General features: G+C 35.5%; 1 protein-coding gene across 50 annotated transcripts in view; it reads left to right on the top strand.

Moving 5' to 3' along the window:
- The window catches only part of mecom (MDS1 and EVI1 complex locus), a 293,545-nt gene that overhangs the window by 230,700 nt on the left and 42,075 nt on the right, over positions 1-20,770 (top strand). For 29 of the 50 annotated variants that reach the window (XM_073923918.1, XM_073923914.1, XM_073923908.1 and 26 more), the window contains exon 3: positions 10,799-10,915. In XM_073923918.1, the coding sequence (XP_073780019.1) occupies positions 10,799-10,915 (117 nt within the window). Of the gene's footprint in view, positions 1-8,833; positions 9,219-10,798; positions 10,916-20,770 lie in introns of those variants that run through there. The other 21 variants (XM_073923939.1, XM_073923935.1, XM_073923931.1 and 18 more) reach the window with 1 other exon arrangement.

Genomic DNA, 20,770 nt, shown 5'->3' with positions numbered 1-20,770 from the left:
GTTATTGATCACCTCCCTGACTAAGGCCCTTCTCCACCGATCACTCAGCTTAGATAGCCAGCCAGCTCTAGGAAGAGTCCTGGTGGTTCTAAACATCTTCCACTTATGATTGATGGAGGCCACTGTGCTCATTGGAACTTTCAGAGCAGCAGAAATTTTTCTGTAACCTTCCCTAGCCTTGTGCCTCAAGACAATCCTGCCTCGGAGGTCTACAGACAATTCCTTTGTCTTCATGCTCTGTTTGTGCTTTGACATGCACTGTCAACCCTGGGACCTTATATAGACAGGTGAATGCCTTTTCAAATCATGTCCAATCAACCGAATTCACCACAGGTGAACTCCAATTAAGCTGCTGAAACATCTCAAGAATGATCAGTGGAAACAGAATGTACCTGAGCTCAATTTAGAGCACAGGTGTCAAACTCAGTTCCAAAAGGGCCGCAGCTCTGCACAGTTTAGTTCCAACCCTAATTAAACACACCTGATGAAACTAATTGAGTCCTTCAGGCTTGTTTGAAACCTACATGTAAGTGTGTTGGAGCAGGGTTTGAACTAAACTGTGCAAGGCTTCGGCCCTCCAGGGATTGAGTTTGACACCCCTGATTTAGAGTGTCACGGTAAAGGCTGTGAATACTTCTGTAGATGTGATTTTTCAGGTTTTTTATTTTTAATAAATTTGCAACAATTTCAAAAACTCATTTTTTATATTGTCGTTATGGAGCGTTGTGTGTTGAATTTTAAGGAAATAAATTAATTTAATTAATTGTAGAATAAGGCTGTCACATAAAAATTGAAGCGCTTGAAGACTTAATTTAAAGATTACTAGTCAATGAACAATTGTATTGTAGATGGCTATATTATTGACATGTTTTACAGTACTACGAATTCGAAATTTCCAGCTTTTCCCATTTGGGTTTTAGAGACACTCTTCATTCTCCAGCATCACCTAATTTATGTTTTAAAAACGTTACCTTTGACACTGCTGTGGACTTTATCGCACCCAATGGCCGGCATACAGTGTGCCCTGTTTATATACATGTGTGTGTGTGGAAATGAAGGGGAAGTATCTGTGATTACCACAGCCCCAAATCATAAAACCCCTCCCGTTCCCCCTTCCCCCCCGAGGTGGCAAATTCCAACGGTCGGCCGTGTGCCGCACGGTGCCTGAGGCCACACTTCAGGAGAGACTTCTCAACCCTGAAAATCAGCGGTGTGAATACAAGTCCAGCACTTCCCACCTATGTTTTTTAAGGAAGAAAAAAAAAACGCATCCCCCCGTGGCCCCTATAAGTCTCACGGTTTGAATAGAGCATTGTACTGCAGACTACTGGTTCTGTTTTAGACCGGCCTGTGTTATTGCGCCCGAGTCACGTCTTGTCATTCCCGCTGTCAAAGCAATTAACTTCATGTTAGCCAGAGAACACAATCTATCTGTTTCACACCCCGACGGTCTGGCGCAACGGGTCCAGGCACTTACATGAGTGCGTTTCATATCCAAAACAGAAATGATGCTTGTACTAACCGATCCTCCAGGGAAGCATCATCTTTCAACATTAAAACTGTTTATGCTGAAATTTGTGATCTGTTTCTGGTAGCAGTAACAGTAAACTCCTCCTACTTTAATTTGATTGGCAGTGTCAATCATTTTGAATTTGACAGACACTGTTAATTGACCAGGCTATAAATATATCACTTTTACAGCTTTTTGAATTCTAACACTTAAAAATGATTCATTGGATTCACTATACTCAAACAAATTGCTCATGCCGCTTGTTTAAACTCATTTAACATGAGTTGAACCAACACAATTCTTTTTTTTTTTGACAACGTATTTGTTTTGTTAAATCTACTTAAATTTGTAAAACTACTAAGTTCACTTAATCGATTTTTGTTTGGACAGCATGAAGGAAGTAAGTGGAACCCAGCTTTTTTTCAGTGTATAAAATGTAATGTAAGTGGTTGCAAACAATCTATATGGCTGAATATAAACAATTTACGAGGTACACTTTTGTACTTTTTATTATGTACCATTAAGGTATTGATAAGGACCTTTAGTTATAAATGTATACCTTTTGAAAAGGTACTACCACAGTGACAGCACTTGTACCTTTATTTGTGCTTTTTCCAACTACTTAGTATAAATAATGGGGGGTGCTTATTTAATTTATCTTCAGTCTACTTAAATTTGCTAAAATGATTAAGTTAACTTAATCAATTTATGTTAAGACAATATGAAGGAATTGTGTTGCCTTAAAATTTTAAGTTGAGTCAACTTTTTTTTTTACAGTGCAGTTGTCATATGTCAACTCCAGTCTGACCCTCTCTTTCAACATAAACACTGAAAATGGGTTTTTGATGATTGTTCCAACTGTTTATTTAAAATGAGCTGAATTGTCACAAAATGTCACAACCACTTACTTTTATAAAATGAGTGAATCTAATGAAACGTTTTTTTCATTGAATCAGAGAAAACTTTTTTTGCTTCCCAATGATGAATGTGTGAAGATGCGACAACGTTGTCTGTTCGTATAGCTGTTTGCTCTATATTTCTATTGTAAAACCATAAAAACAGTTCATACAATTGTCACATGTCAACTCCAGTCTTTCCCTCTCTTTAAACATTAACACCCAATCAAAAAAATATTTTGATGTTTTGTTCAAACTGCTTATTTTAAGTAAACTGAATGAACACAAATCTTGAGTTGTTTTTTTTTTTTTTTTTTGAGGGGGGAGGGAGTGGCAACTTTAATGTTTATATTCAAGCCACTTCAATTTGTAAAAATGTTAACTTAATTGATTTGTGTTGGGAAAACATGAAGGAATTGTGTGGAACCGAGCATTTTTTACAGTGCACACACTCAAAAAAAACAAAAAAACAATTTGTGATGCACTCTCGGAAACAAAGAGCTGTCACTGGGGTGGTACCTTTTCAAAAGGTACACATCTGTACTTAAAGGATTCATATTGGTAACTCAAACATATATATTAGTACCTAAAAATATTAAGAGGTGCACTTTTGTACTTTTTAAAATGTACTCTTGAGGTATTAATAAGGTCCTTTAGTTATAAATGTATATCTTTTGAAACCTTTATTTGTGCTTGTTCCAACTACTTAGTAAAAATGGGGGAGGGTACTTAATTGTTTTATCTTCAGTCCATTAAATTTGTAAAAAAAAATGATTAAGTTAACTTAATCAGTTTATGCTGAGACAACATGAAGAAAGTGTGTGGAACCCAGCATTTTTACAGGGCTTGTTTTAGTGCTTGAATTTGTCATCTACTTCTGTAAACAGTAAATTATGCCCACTTCAATTTGACTAGCCATGTCAATCATTTTGAAGTGGATGAGCACTGTTAAATGACCAGCCTAATATATATATATATATATATATATATATATATATATATATATATATATATATATATATATATATATATATATACATATATATATATATATATATATTATTATTATTATTATTATTATTATTATTATATATTATATATTATATACAGCCATATAATATATATATATATATATATATATATATATATATATATATATATATATATATATATATATATATATATATTGTAATCAAACAATCATCTGTTGGCTGTTGTTTGCTCCACATGGTTGTTCTAGATATATACTGAGTAAATTATTCAGCATGGATTGTAGGTGGAAGTTTTGGGAGCTCAGCCAGATTTGTTTTCTCTTGGCGGTGTGTATGTGAGTGTGTGTGTGTTGAGAAAAAACATAGGCCCCTCGTCATGCAGTCAGGCCGCAGGGGCCGTGACGGGTGAGATTGCACAGACGGGTCCAAGATGATGGGGTACTAATTCAGCACAACGCAGAGGGCTCAGAGACTCACTTTCTTTCTTTGTGACCCTGGTGAATGAAAATAATCTTAAATAATTAGGAGCGAGACTGGACCGGGTGAGAGGGTAAACACAGCGCAGGCGCGACAGACTAAGCCTGGGCACCTCTGAGAAGTGGGTGGAGGGGGCGCATTGACCCCGTCCACATAAAGCTGTGATTTATGGCATGCAGGGCGCAGCAGCGGGGATGCGGTACCTCTCTCAGAGAACCAAATTACTGAGGTGGAGATTAACACGCGCGCTACGGGCCTACTTCCAGATCCGAGGAAATTTTTTATTTACATTTTTCCACTTTCATTTCCTCTCTCCTCTTTTAATGGTAATTGCTGGGTGTTAGGAAAGAGAGCTCTCAAAGGCCCTCAAGAGCGTTATATTTGGGGATTCTGATAGAGGAGACTGGCAGTTTTGTGTGCTGCATGGGTAATATTTTTTAAATGTCAAAACATGCTGACAGATGTGCCATGACTAATACGTCATCTTGTCAGTTATAGTCTTGATAATATATTAGTTCATATTTGTTGCACTCTGGGTTATTTTGCTTTTGTATAAATTAGGAAATGCAAAAAACTCTTTGCATCCATATTGGTTTTAACAAAAAAATAGATTTTATGATTTGTTTGAAATTTCAGATGATGCAGGCTCTTGTAAAAAAAAAGTTTTAACTTGTAGCCTGACTGTTTTATCAATTTTGCATGTTACGAATACATATCAGTTTATCAATATCAAGTTGTTTTACCATTTGATGTGAATGAAATGTGCCTTTTCATAAAAGGTTGAAATAAATGTAATATTGCCAGTAACTTGATGATTCTGGCATGCAGTCAAATCAATGTGGCCTCCAACATTCATTTTGGATGCTGCATTTTCATAAAGCTGCTCAATTTCTAAATATAAATGCTTCACAACTAAGAATGGGGGGGGGGGGGTCAATTACAAATTGATGTCAGTCATTGTGTCTTGTGTCAGTCATTGTGTCTTTTTGCAATGTCTGGAGGTTTACATCACCCGGGCATTTTACTTTAATTCTCACAAACTTAAATGAATTTAATTCAGAAACCAATAGGTGTGCATTTATTCATTCATTCATTCATCCATTCATCCATCCATCTATTCATTCATTCCTTCATTCGTTTGTTTGTTTTTTGTTTATTTATTTGTTTGTTCATTCATTTATTTATGTATTTATTTATTTATGTATTTATTTATTTATCCTTTCATTTTTTTTATCTAGTCATTAGTTCATTTATTTGTTTATTTATTTATATATCACCTAGACATCTTACTTCAATTTTCAAATTTTCACATTTAGAAAACTGAAATGGTGTTCATCGTGAAAAGTAAATGTATTCACCCATAAGCATTGATTGTGCATAGTTATTTGTATTTGTTTATTAGTTTATTGGCCCTTAACCATGTAGTGCAACATGTCGTTAACATTGTAATGCCCCTGTTCTTTATATATTTAGCTATTCAAAATGTAGATAGCACATAGCTTTTTTTATTATTCGACTTCCAAGCTATTAGAGGCAAACAAAAGATGACTAAGTGGTAAGGAGTCTCAGCCTCGGGCTCTAAATTGGTCGGTCGGAGCAGTTTTAAATGAGTTTTGGTTGAGCCCATTGATTGAGTGGCCCCGCACTTTAAATTAATAGCTGGTTGTGGAGTCCAGCGTCTGCAGGGAGGCGCGGTGCAGGCTTAATGCAGCTTTTCGCTCCTGTCAATGGGAGGTCTATCTCGATGAATGGTTGAACTATTTCATGTGGATTTGGCTGCGATATTTTCCTTTTCTTTCCCCCCTCTCTTTCCCGTTAGGATGTGCTGGAATGCATCTCGTACACAGTGTTTCCATTAGAGCGCGGCTCCAGGGCCGAGGCAGACCGCGGGGAGCAGCTCCTTCCCGGCGTCAGTTTCTCGCCCATCTGGGATTCCCCTCCGCACAACTTTTAGCTAAAGGCTTAATGCGCGCACTCACTGCAAATAAACAAATCCGAGCTGCAGCGCTGCCAGCCTCCCAAAGTATTGCGTCAAATGCATTGGCAAATGCATGAGTCGAACATGCAGACTTGATGTAGCAAATCAAAACATAAGATGCAGCTTTAAACTGTTCCTAAACAAACAAACAAATAAAAACAAGCTTGAACTTATGACATTTTTGAACTTGAAAGCGCATTCTCAGAAAAAAAAGAAAAAAAATTATAAAATTTTTTATTTGTTTTTCTATTTATAGTGTTTATGAATGAATGTAAAACACAAAAATTTTTAAATCCTGTGAAATCTTTCGATCACATCGTGCTTATTGCAGTTAATCGTCAGAATGGGCTGTATGGGTCAATGACTGCATGAAAAACACAAACAGCAATCCGTATACAAACAGGTTTAAACAGGTTTAAAAAAGGTTTAATTTACGAGAGCTAATGTGCCTAATGTTGCATTAAACATTTGAAAAAAAATATTGGCTTTAAAAAATAACTTTAATTATTATTTGATCATTTAAAACATTGTTAATGCTCTAAAATATTCATGAAATAAAACTACAATGTTCAAGGCACTTTGGTGTCGTGTGACAAGAAACCGTCAAAACATAAAGATTTAATATTGCATAATTAAACTTATTATGAAAGTGAACGGGTTGTTCATATTACTGACTTAAAAGTAGCATAATTTTAAATAAACCTAATATTTAAGTTAATAAATTGTTTTTTTCCACATCTTCAGCCATAGGTTAGATGTGTAAGAACACTTGTTTTAGACTTAAAAAAAAGTATTTTTTAATATATCTTCAGCTATTTCTCATTGAGATGTGACGTGTAGTTTAAACAAACACCCAAACAAAAACAATCTACTATATCTGCCTAAATTATTGTGCCTTTTATCTAATAAATTCATTATAGGGTCGGATTAAATTCACTCTTATTGGATTCAATCATGGTTAAGCGTCGAGTTGCATTGTAGGTCGTTGAGGCGATTCTCTATTTGGAGGCAATACAACTGAATCTTTCATGTTTCATCTAGCAATTTGACGCCTTAATGTGTACGGCGTTGTGTGCTGCAATTTCGCAGCCGTGAAAAGAAATGACTCCCGGTCTGGGTAGCTCCGCGGCTCCGCGCTTGACTGATGCGCTTCCCTCCAGAGAGAGGGAGAGAGCGAGAGGCGGCCGGTTCTCTAAATAACACACTCTCTGTCGACTTCACCAGTCTATCGAATTAAACATTTGTGCCCATTCAAATACTGCCCGCAGGTTTTCCCTACACATATGACATTAAACAACGTGTCACCAATGCAACTTCATTCCTGAGGAAAGCGCAAAATAAGTTTTGCTCCCCATGTTGAAACTCGGCTCAGTACGCCATCTACCGGGAGCGAAGGGAAGTGTCGCTTCAGGAGTTGCCCCATGCCCTGTGCTCTCTCTCTCTCTCTCTCATTCTCTCTCTCTCTCTTACCCCGTGTTACCCCTGGCGTGGTACAGATACCACCGGCCCTTTTTGTTTATCTGCTATCGCTTCCTCCTTTTCAGAACAATTCAGCTGAGGAGCCTCTATCACCAGCCTCCATCAGACCCCGGCGAGGCAAGGCAATCACTTTCCCAGATTACTTGTATTTAATACACAATGCATCATAAACCAAATCCCTCATCCTGACAGGGAGAAAATAGAACAGCTCATAGCTTGAGCTTTCCCAATTTATGGCTAAATTAAAAAGGCTTCCAACAATGGACAAGTCGAGGAATGGCAGGAAATCGATGCGCGGCGGACCGGGGTCTCTTTGCGGTTCTCAAGGAGCGCGGGTGTATGGGAATCTCTGGCGAGGGCCGCCGTATTTACACATGATTTTTCCTGTCCTTCCTCCGCTTCTGCCCTGCGATTTCATTAAACAATGGACATTATCTGGACCTTGAGTTCAATGTCAAAGATAGGCCAGGGAGACATATTCGTCTTCATCAGAGTCATTAGCGTCCCGTGGATTGCGCTTCTTGCTTGTGTTGAAATCTGATGCCATATGAGAACTTTTATTTAGAAATTGTAGGCTATTTTTCTTTAGATTACGTCAAATAAAAAACATTTTTAATTGCTGAAGCAATTGAAAGGTATTTTTAGTTCAATAAGCTGTAAAAATGATGGTTCAAAAAAGGCGACCCTTTTTTTACATTCAAATGTTTCATTTAAATATTACAGACACTTGTTAAACGAAGGTTTAATCTTAAATGTTCTGCATGGAATCAACAATTTCAATATAGAGCTTTTTCATTCGTGTAATTTTAAATTAAGTATCTCACAATGCAAAACCGGAGCAAATAATGTCTGTATTGCAGAAAAATCATTTCATATCATGCAAACATTGTTGCAATTGTAGCTTTTCTGCTCATTAAACATTTGTGACGTTTTTCCAATTTTTTAAATTACTCCTATTTCCTGTTATAACATGAGAGAAGAGATAAATGAAGATTTGTTTGCTTTTTATTGCGATTTGAAGCATGTGCTCAAGGATTGTCTGAGAGCAGGTGTATCGTGCATAAAGAAAAAAAGGGGAGATGTTGCCTTTGATTTGTTTTAATCAGTGTTTACTAAAGCTAAACATAAATGTTAGTTCCTAAATTAATCGTAATGATAATCGTATTCTACGTCATTTAGGTTTAAAGAAAACAATCTACACCTCAGAGCACTTTCACTCGATTTCGTGTCCGTCCCACATGCACATGCAGCTGAGCAGGCGGGGAGGGAAAACGCCGCTGATTTCGTGATTGCTGGATGGCTTCATCAAAGCGGGGAAATTCGGGTCTATCCACGAGCAGCCCCGTCCCGACCTCGCGCTGACCTCGGCTCTCCGCGAGCGTTGGGGAGCCTCGCGCAACTTCCGACCGGTGGACACGCGAGACAGGTCCCCCCTCCTCCTCATCCACCTCCTCCTCCTCCTCCTCAGCGCATCTCCCTCGCGTGGGACAAGAGAGGATCCACTCGAACGGGACAGACAGAGACACTCCTACACGTTCAGATCAGCGAAGGTGGACGATCCTCTTTCGTCCTTCTGTTTTTCTTTTTTGTCGCACAATCTTGCACTCGCGATTGCCGGGATGAGGAACAGTGAATAAAACCACTAGTCAGACACATGGGGACTTTTCAGCAGCACGATTCTGGACTGAAGTTTAACAAAGTTTTGGATATTTAGCAGGTCGTCCAATTGATAAGAGCAAAGCGAGAGGAGAGAGACTGCGACTTTTTTTTTTCTTCAGGAAGAGACACGGGATACATGCCGCAAATCACAACGGGCGCGTACGAACTTCATTCGGGGCTTTTTGGTGCTGTTCATTGATTAATTCTTTCCACTGAGATTTCTTAAGGTAGGCGGTTTATGCTCTTATATCAACGTTTGTCTTTGACAAGCGGCGAATTAATGGTCAAATAAAAGTCCATTCATCCTTCACCTTTGAACTTGTTTAATTGTATCGAAACGAAGGGCTTCGGTTCTTTGCTCTTGAAGCTTAACGCTTAGCCTAAATGCCGTGCGGGTTGCTAAGATCAAGCTTTTTATTTAATTCTTTTCTTCGTCTTCACATTATAGTCTACTTTTGCTGAATTTTCTGCTCTTTGTTCCTAAGCAACTTTTTATGTACTTTAAAATCCTTCAATTTGAAGCCTATTTTTTTAAATTATATATTTTTACGATTTATTCGTTTTAAACATTTTTGTTTATCGTTTGAAACACATTATAGGTGAACACTGTAAATGATTTCTCATTGCAGACAATAGACAATATTTAAACACAGTTATTACATCTGAGTATGTTTTATAGTTTTACGAGTGTAGTTTATAAAAAAATAAAACATTTGTTATTTTTCTACCCAAAAGCGCAAAATTAAAACACCGCATTTTAATCGCATACCTTGTGTTTTATACTACATAGCTTGTATATTTCCTTGGTTTCCATCCACCTAATTTAACCAGATTGTTTGTTGTTGCATTTAATTTAAAACAGTGTGTGAATTGCACTGGAGGATCGGTGTTGTCGGTTTGTTATGGAAGAGGTGCGCTTTCTGACCTGAAACTATAAACTCGGTGACTACGTTTTCAAGAGAAATGTTTTCTTAACATTCAGCTGTGTATATTTACTCCGTTTTGAAAGTGTTCACGTTTGTTTTACCTTATAGAAAGAGCGAAAAAGCAAGTTTTAGAGACTGTACGGTAGTCTGGCAGCTGTGTGAAAGATAAACCCGTTATTTTCTTTCGAGATTTTTTTGGCAGGAATTGTAATGTGCACACTGTTACTGGGCTGACATACTGAAGGCTTTACTGATTTTTTTTTTCACAATCATTATGTTTGCATGCAAGTCTGCAATTTGTAAGCTTTTAAAAGTGTCCAGGTTACATTTAAATGCATATATTTTAATTAAATGTATTTAAAGAAAAATTATATGACATGGATGTGTGTTAAAAACTAAACAGACCAACTACAAGGTATTCAAAACCTCTTTTAGGTATTTAATTTAATGTTTTTGCTCTATTTCACAAAATATTTCTCAAAATCAAATTGAAATAGTCTCTGTGGAGCTAATTTGCAAAACCTACTTGAGCGGAAGTTATTAATCTGATATCCAAATTATGCTTAGGATGAAGTTTAAAGAATTTAGTTTTTGTTTGTGGCATTCACTCACTTCATGGCAAAAAAAGTAAAGGTGAAGAGTCTGTGAGAGAAGTGAAGTGTGTAAAGAAGATGTTGTCAGTGTGTGTGTGTGTGTGTGTGTGTGTGTGTGTGTGTGTATGTGTGTGTGTGTATATGTGTGTTTCTTGATAAGTTTGACTTATCTATATGGCCATTTTCTAAGCCTCAGTGGGTGGCATGAGATTTTAGTCACTGCACAGTAATCTGTAAAATTTCAAGATCAAAGTCTGATCTCTCTCTCTCTCCCTCTCTCTCTCTCAGGGTGAACAGGCAGGTTTGGATGGGAGCGTGTGTGATAGCAGGAGCTGGCTAAGGCACGTCCAGATCTCACCATCCACCCACCAACACAACCTCACAGCCTGCCAGATACATGAGCAGGTATGTGGAGAACGCACACACACAAACACACACATGCACTCAGAGCACCTGCATGGTGGATATAATGAAGTGTTTAAAGGTGTTTCTGCTATCTTTAATAGCAGATTCCTGCCGCATTCTCGCTCTGTGCGTGTGTCACTGTGTTTTGGTGTTTTGCTCTTTTGTATCTTGGCTGAAGCGTGAAGGACCACAGGCCAGGATCACACACACACTCTCTCGGTCAAGCATGAGGATAATCACACATTTTGTATCTTTGCACTCGGATATGGGGGACGACAAATTCCTGAATCCTTACGGAGTGAAAGACAGAGAAAGAGACTCTGAGAGAGAAAATTACATCCATACATTCACAGCTTTTGTTCTATGACTTATTTGCACACAACAACTTATTTGCACTTTAGCTGATTGCTCTTTAAGGGTCAAATAATTTCTTCAAGGTTAGGTTTTACTCACTTTGGCATGTTTTATAGTTAAACTATTGAAATGTTTACAACTGAGAACTTTTTATGCTCGCATTTGAGGAGAAACTGGATTAAATGAAGTTTCATTGAGTTATAGTGAACTGAGTTTTGGTGGATTAAATTGAGTAAAGAGGGTTAAGTCAAGTTGAGTTGGGTTGAGCTGGATTAAACCTACTTTTATTGACTTGAGTTGAACTGGAATTAATTTAGAGAAAATCTACTTTATACATTTTTGGCCTTTACGCTTGCATGTGAGGGACTGCAAATTTCTAAATCATTATGAAATGAAAGACTGATCTTGAAAGAATTAAACTTTTGGTTCACATTGGAGGAAAAACAAGTAGTCAGACTGGATTAAATAGAGTTTTGTTGATTTATAGTTAAGTGAGTTTGACTGGATTCATTTAGATTGTAAACCGTATTGAATCTAAATTGAATTGTCAATAAATCAACTTCCTTTTATCTGGAGATAACTGAGTTAAATAGGTTTAAGTCAAGTTGAGCTGGATTAAACATACTTTCATTGAGTTGAGTTGGACTGGAATTAATTTAGAGAAAATCTATTATACATTTTGGGCCTTTACACTTGCATGTGAGGGACTGCAAATTCCTAAATCATTATGAACTGAAAGACTGATCTTGGGAATAAGGTTTTATCCCATTCTGGACACAGAGTTTGATTGTTTCCTCATTAAGGGTTTTTTATTTTGGTATGTAAAAAGGATCAATTATTAACATTTACAATTAAACATTTGCTTTTTGTTCACATTGGAGGAAAAACAAGAAGTCAAACTGGATTAAACAGAGTTTCATTGACTTATAGTGAAGTGAGTTTGACTTGTTTCAGTTAGATTGTAAACTGTATTGAATAAAAATTGAAGTAGGAATAAATTGACTTTCTGTGATCTGGAGTAAACTGAGTTGAATAGGGTTAAGTGAAGCTGAGCTGAGTTCAGTTCAAATGAGCTGAGCTGGATTAAATCTACTACTTTAATCTAAATCTGGATTTAATCTACTCTTCTACTTTTTTTGAGTTGAGTTGGACTGGAATTAAACGGACTGGCATAAATTCTGAGACAAAATGTTGTATCTTTGCACTGGGATATATAAGGGTTGATAAATTCCTAAATCCTTTAAAACTGTGGCAATTCAGATTCAGAGCTTATCTGTAACATTTACTGATTAAATGATTCCCGCAAGGTTATTTTGTGAAAATGTGTGCATGTTTTAAATGCTAAATTAGTTTACCTAATAAAATGTAAAAGCTTTTTGTGTTCATATTTGAGAAAAGAGTAAGTAGTCAAACTGAGTTTCACTGAGCACTCAACAAAATGATGATAATATTTTTTGCTGCTTGTTAAAAAACTACTTACTTAGAATGAGCTGAAACAACACAATTCCTGAGATTTTTGGGGACAACTTAATTGTTTTATGTTCAATTCACTTAAGTCTGTCAAAAACATTTAACTTAACTTAATTGGTTTGTGTTGGGACAACATTAATGAATATTGCGGAAGCCTGCATTTTTTACAGTGAGTGTTGACTAAATTCAATTGCAAACTCAGTTCTTTAAACTTATTCAGAAATTCATTGAATTGAATTGAAATTGGAATATATTGAGTAAAAAAAGGGTCCAATTGCACTTTGTAAAACTACTTATTTAGAATGAGACGAGGATTTTAGTCGAGTTTAGTTGAGTTTGACTTTAGTATAAGTTTTATCCGTTATTCTGTAAGTTGCAAAATAGGGCTGTACACATCAGCAATAGTCACAATGTTGAGGTGGGATTATAGTTGACTAAGAGCCACAGTTGAGTTGACACAAAATTTATGGGTTCATTGCAAAGTTTGACCATAAAGTTACCCAAAAACATTATCATGTTTATGTGTTTTTAAGATTGTGTAAGAATTTAAAGCATTCAGGCACAAGAAATTACATCCTGTATGTAACTTTAAGAAAGATTCATTGTATTTACTGTAAGTGTATATATACTACAAAAATTATTTTACAGTTGATTATTCAATTTCTGTGCCTGAATACTCATAGACTCCCAGAAAAACACTGTGGTGGTGGTGGTGGTGGTGGTGTTTTTTTATTTGTATCTTTGCTCAGCTGATTTGATCAATGCTCATGATTGGTTTATTCAAAGATATCTTTTGGCAATTCGTAACTAATTGATTTAGTCAAATTTGTAGGATCTCATTCATACAATTTAGTAAACTCAAAAAAACTGATTTTGCTGCTTGTTTAAATTTTTAAATTGTTTTTGTGACAACTTAATTGTTTTATTTTTAGTCCACTTAAATTTGTTAATCGATTTGTGTTGAGACAACCTGAATAAATTGTGTGACATCCTACATTTTTTACAATGTATGATTTGCTCATCTTCCAATGACGGTTGGGTTTAGGGGAGGGGTTTGGTTTTTCGTGAACACATAAATTAATTCATTCTTTTTCCTTCAGCTTACTCCCTTTATTCATCAAGGGTCACCACAGCGGAATGAACCGCCAACTTATCCAGCATATGTTTTACACACCTAATACCCTTCCAGCTGCAACCCAATACTGGGAAACTGAACTCATATAAATTTGTCCAAATTTATCCACTAAACTGACAAAACCTAAAATAGTTACATTTCCTCATGAGATCAGGCTGGTTTATCATATTTTAATCATCCTAATCGATGTAAAATGAGCAATTCTTTCCAAATAGCACTATTCACGTCATCAGATGAAATTATATTCAATATCCCAAAATTTGCTGAAAAACAAATATTGCATTGCATATGCATTTTTTCCAATATCATGCTGCCCTATTATAAAATGAATAGTCATACGATCCATACATACTATCCGGATTATATTGGCAATATCAAACTATTCTGAATACTGTATGTTAATCATACAGTGAGATATTCAATCATTATGAAATTAACTTATTATATTCCTGTCCATAACAAGGGCTCTGGAAGCAATTATATATATCCATATTCAGCTTTTGCAAAGTGAGATGCGCTAACGGAATTAGCTTAAACTGTGGATCAGTCCCAAGTGTTTTCGATGTTTGACAGGCTGACGAGTGACGGAAAAGCAGGACAATGCCATTTCTGGGAGGTCTGAATTTTCTACATATTTGACTCTAAAGGTTTACATAAAGAGCAACTAGATGAGAGGGAGGAAGAGAACCTGTTCAGACACAGCATTATGATATGGGACATAATTGTTAAACTATGACACCTTGTCATAACAAAGAGTTCAGCTTAGACTTTATGGCTTCCGGCAACCCACATGTTTTTATAATCACGCCGTAGCTCTTTATAGACACAAAAACCTGCAGAGGGAGAGAGATACAAAAGACGCACCGCTATCGCTTTTCTGAAAGAACAGAGAATTGGTTGAGAGGAATGTGCTCTTCTTTTCCTAATTTTCCATTTACAACATTCCTTAAAAGGGGAATTCACCCAAAAATGACAATTCAGTCATCATTTGCTCACTCTTTCCTTGTTGTGAACCTGTTTCTTTCCTCTGTTGAACACAAAAGACGCAGTTTTGGAAAATGTTTAGCATTGACGACCATAGTACATGTTTTTTTTCTACTATGGAACTCAATGGTTACCCATTTCTAACGTTCTTCAAAATATCTGCTTTTATGTTCAGCACAAAAGAGAAACGCATAAATATTTGGAATCGCTTGAGAGTGAGTACACTTTCATTTCACGATGAACTGTCCCTTTAAGATGTTGAAGAGTTTTAGAAGAATTTACTATTTTGATGTTAAACCATTCAAACAATAAAGAATTTCGATTCTCTGGAAGTGAAGTATAAGTTAACTCTCATAATGCATTCAGGTGTGTTATTAACAAGAGATATATTTAAATAAAAATAAAAAAAACACACATTTTAGGAGAAAAAGATAACTTTATTTCTTTTTTAAATACACAACTTTTTATTTAAAAATCATAAAAACATATATTCATTCATTCATTTTCTTGTCGACTTAGTCCCTTTATTAATCCGGGGTCGCCACAGCGGAATGAACCGCCAACTTATCCAGCAAGTTTTTATGCAGCGGATGCCCTTCCAGCCGCAACCCATCACTGGAAAACATCCACACACTCATACACGGACAATTTAGCCTACCCAATTCACCTGTACCGCATGTCTTTGGACTGTGGGGGAAACCGGAACACCCGGAGGAAACCCACACAAACGCAGGGAGAAGATGCAAACTCCACACAGAAACGCCAACTCAGCCGAGGCTCAAACCAACGACCCAGCGACCTTCTTGCTGTGAGGCGACAGCACAACCTACTGCGCCACTGCTTTGCCCTAAAAACATATATTAAAAATTATTATTTGTTATCCAAGTTATATTAGTGTTGACCAATCACATATTAGATTAACTAAATCACATTATAATGTGAGATTTATCAGCATTTACCCCATTGGAGTTAATGCAGTGATTTGTAAAAATAGATTATGAAACATTTTAGCAGCATAAACATACAGATAATCTTCAGATTATTTATTCTTACAAATTAAATTTTGACTCAAAAAGTTACAATTGTCTACAGATTTTGAATGCATTGTGAGATTTAAATGCTTCTATTTCTTTATTTAAAAATTTTATGTGCTGATATTCATTAATTTAATATACCGTGAAAATAAACATGCACAATATTGATATCATGGGCACTTCAAAATAACTGTGAACATTTATTTATTACTTAAATTTTTAGATTGTCTTTTAAGAATATAGTCAGTTCTTTTTATTGAAACATTTGTTTACTTTTGTTTACTTAAGAGTTTTTGAGTTTTATACCTATTAAAGTTACTTTTTGCAGCTTAGGCTAATTTTTGCAACGCCAGAACAAATAACGGGAAAAAATCCGTGGCGGGACAGATATTGATTGATGTAATTGTGGGATTATTCCAGTTTATCACTCGTCACATTTTCTCTGGACCTGGAGATTTATTAAAATAAACCAGTACGCTACATTTTTTTTTAGTTTTATACCTATTAAAGTTACTTTTTTGCAACGTAGGTCAATATAGCGATAATACTGTATACCATGATAAAAGCTTACGCAATTAATTGCAACAACATTTTATACCATTTTAAGCCTACTTAAAACTGAACAAAATTAGTTGTCGATTAAGTGTGAAACTAATTTACAGATTCGTAATTTGATTTTTGCTATTTAACATAAATATCCGTATATAAAACGTCAGGCAAAACAATTAACAGGAAGAAAATTGGTGGCAGATATTGATTGTGATTGATGGATTATTCCAGTTTACCATTTCTCACCTATTCTCTGGACCTGGAGATATTTTAAAATAATCCAGTACGCTAAGTATTTTTGAGTTTTATACCTGTTAAAGTTACTTTTTTGCAGCTTAGGTCAATATCGCGAAATATTACTGTATACCGTGAAAAAAAGCTTACGCAATTAATTGCAGCAAGAACATTTTGTACCGCTGTTAGCCTACTTAAAATCTGACTAAATTAGCTGTCGATAAAATGTGAAACAAAGTTATGGATTCACTATTTGATTTTCGCTGCTTAACACATAAATATCTGCATTTAAAACGTCAGGGAGAACAATTAACAGGAAGAAAATTGGTGGCGGGACTGATATTGATTGACGTGATTGTGTGATTATTCCAGTTTATCAGTCATCACCATTTCTCTGGACCTGTAGATATATTAAAATAAACCAGTACGCTAAGTATTTTTGAGTTTTTACCTGTTAAAGTAAATTTTTTTGCAGCTTAGGTCAATACCGCGATAATACTGTATTCCGTAATAAAAGCTTATGCAATTAATTGCAAAAACAATATTTCTTACCATCATAAGCCTACTTAAAATCGAACAAAATTATCTGTTGATTAAGTGCGAAACAATTGAACAGATTCGTCATTTGATTTTCGCTACTTAATGCATAAATATCTGCATTTTAAACGTCACACAAAGCAATTACAGGAAGAAAATCTGTGTCGGGACAGATATTGATTGACGTGATTGTGAGATTATTCCAGTTTATCATTCGTCACCTTTTCTCTTGACCTGGAGAGGGGAAAGGGGGATTTCAGTGCAAGGCGTTGATGTTTTTCATTCCTACAATGCTGAACGAAGGATCTAATGGAGCTGTTTATCAGGACATCAGTCGACTAACATCCGTTTCTCATAGACACTTACACAATAGAGGCGAGCTGTGTGTGTGTGTGTGTGTATGGAGTGACCTCTTCTACTTGGACACAAAAGAGAGGAAAGTCTTGCGCTGCTTGCTTCAGTGATTGCTCAGGTCAAGGTAGCGATGATCTAGTGCACTTTTGAGTGCCCTCAAAGTCAAGTGCAAGTGCCTGTGAGTCTTGCAGTGATAATCCCTGACGATAAACATGTAGGGGTTTGACTTCTGGGACTGAAGGAAGACGAGGATCATGATAATTCTCCATGTATATTGAGGTTTAGATAAGAGAGAATCTGCTTTGTTGACTTTGTTATTGTGTGTTTGTTTAAGTACCTCTTAATTGACTCGCTGTGTTATTAGAGGCCAATTAATGTATATGGGTTTGACCTTCACTTATCAGTTAGGCTAATACTGCCTCAGACACGTGTACATTTACCTTAAGAATTGAAATGTTGAATAGCCACTTGCTTTTTAAAGATTTTCTTATAGATAAATTGTAATCATTTCATTGTTTTAGTTTATATTTAGGAGTATGTGTAAATATAATGCATTTATTATTTTGCTTTAATAGACAAATCCTATGCTCTAAGTAAAAAATCTGCATGGTTTGATACCATTTTTATTTTTTAATTATGATTGATTTTTACCTTTGAGAACTTTCAGTTGGCATTTATTTAATAATTTATTTTATATTTTTGAAAAATCAATATGCATTTAATTATATTTTCTTAATTGTGTTTATGATATATATTTAAATATCGTATTTTATTCATTTTATGTTTATGTCTTTAATTTAAGAGATTTTTTTATTTTATTTTACTTTGAAAACATCAAAGAATGCATATAAATATTGTTTTCTTTATATATATTATTTATTTTATTTTATGATATGTAATTTTATGATATTTTATTTTGTATCATGATATTTTTATTTTATTCTATTTTATTTTATTAAATTATGTATATAAATATTATTTTATACATTACTTTAAATATTTTATTTATTAAACATCCAATAATGCATATAAATGTTGTTTTTAAAATGTACAATACTTATATTTAGTTTATTTTATTTTGAGAATATTCAAATATGCATAGAAATATTATTTTCTATATATTCATAATTTATATTTGTTTTAAATTATTAAAAAGTACTTTATTTTATTTAGTAAACATCCCAGAATGCATATAAATATTGTTATATATATATACACACATACACACACACATATATATATATATACATTTTTTATTTTATTTTGAGTACATCCAAATATGCCTATAATATTATTTTTATGTATAAATTATTTATATTTGTTTCAAATAATTTTTAATTATTTTAATTTATTTTTTTAATCATCGTAAATGCATACAAATATTGTTTTTCAAATATACATTATTTATTTTTTATTTTATTTATTTTATCCAAATATGCATTTATTTAATTAAATTTAATTTTATTTTATTTTGAGAACATCCAAATATGCATTAATATTCAGATCTAGCTTTCTGTCTAACATTGTTTTACTTCTCCATAAATAGCGCTCTGTTGTGGTTACTACTCAAAAATCCTGATAATATGCATTCATCCACAGAACTGTGTGTGTTGTGCAGCCAAACACACTCTTGTGTGGCATCTGAAAAGACTCAAAGGTTGGCACTCACCCATGGCACTAGAGAAACAGGCCATGGCCCGGGATGGGTTGCCAAGAGAGATGGCCAGTAAACTCCCCTGATCTTGCTGTATCTCTAGCCAACAAGTTACACAAGTGCGTGTGTGTGTATATGTGTGTTTGTGTGTGCCCATATCATTCACCCCACGGCCCCTCGCGCCACGTTTGAACAGCTCTGCCTTTGTCTCCAACTAACAATATTATTGTGGCCCTTTGCTCCCTGTCTTTGTGCACCATAAACACACACACACTCACAGAAAGAGGGTCAGCTGTGACATTACAAGTACAAGATATCAGAGATCTGCAGGAAGGCACCAGACGGGCTCTGAAAGTGTGTGAGAGAGACTCCGTTCTCATGTTGTCTTGAGGGTTCTGCTAGTTCCCTGTATTCTACTGTTAAACAATAGAGCACGACTCGGTCCCTCCGTGTCCGTCATGGCCTTCTGGGTCTCACACACACGCACACACACACACATAATGGCAGTGGTGTTACCTAAAGGTCTCCACCTCACCATGGCCTTTATGAAGAATATTTGTGTGTGTATCTGAATACATATGCACATTACACAAAACATGATGGTTTGTTTTAACCATTAAGTTTATTCTTTCAATTAAATTTAAATTATAGTTTTTAACCCAATAATTGAGTTTGATTCAATTAAAACAACCCAACATTTTTTTTTGTAGTGTAACATGCTGATAACTAAACAAAATAACAGCTTGTTTAAATAACCTGTTGTCCCAGTTTACTTGCAAACCAATGACCCAGAAATGCAAGTAATCCGTGTTTACAAAACAGCAATAAATTGTAAAGTAAAAGTAGTGTGCATGTGTGTGTTTGTGTGTGTGAATGCGAGAATGCATGGATGTTTCCCTGTACTGGGTTGCAGCTAGAAGGGCATCTGCATACTTTGGCCGACTTGAGATGCAGAGTTGACCATGCAATGACGCCATTCAAGTCTGGCAAAGAACGGTTCCAACAAGCAAGTTAAACAAAAGCAAAAGCCAAAGAATAAAATAAACAAGTAAATAACAAGCGGGGGTAAGATCTGAAAACGTGGTAAAAATCAGGGGTGAACGGTGCTTTTGAAAACACTATCGGTTGGGTTTAGGAAAGGGTGTAGTGGGGGGATCGGTCTGTCAGTCAGCCAGTCGACAGTGGCCTCTAGTGGATTTACACAAGAACAGCAGGTGCAAATAGCATTTATGAGAGAAATTTGAGATCTGATAAAGCGTACACATCGGCTTCTGGTGGATTCACGAAAACAAAAACTGCAAAAAATAAAATGTAACCCCTGGGACGTATTTTGTTATCTCCATAAATGTATATTTATGTATCAATAATGAGTCTGTGATGCATGATCAGCTGCTAAATTCAAATCTGCTTTACAGCAGTGGCTCAGGCTAGGCCAGAGAAAGTTGTGTGTGATGTTTGTTAAAAGCCACAATTTATCAGTGTTTTGTTTATTTAAGGTTTCAGAAATTTAAATACACGAGTTCTAGCAAAGCATAATATTTATGGCTTGT

The sequence above is a fragment of the Danio rerio genome, chromosome 15 (genome assembly GCF_049306965.1).
Source record: "Danio rerio strain Tuebingen ecotype United States chromosome 15, GRCz12tu, whole genome shotgun sequence".
In the NCBI taxonomy this organism is placed as follows: Eukaryota; Metazoa; Chordata; class Actinopteri; order Cypriniformes; family Danionidae; genus Danio; species Danio rerio.
Note: the sequence above shows the minus strand (reverse complement) of the source record. Positions and strands in the feature narration are given on the sequence as shown.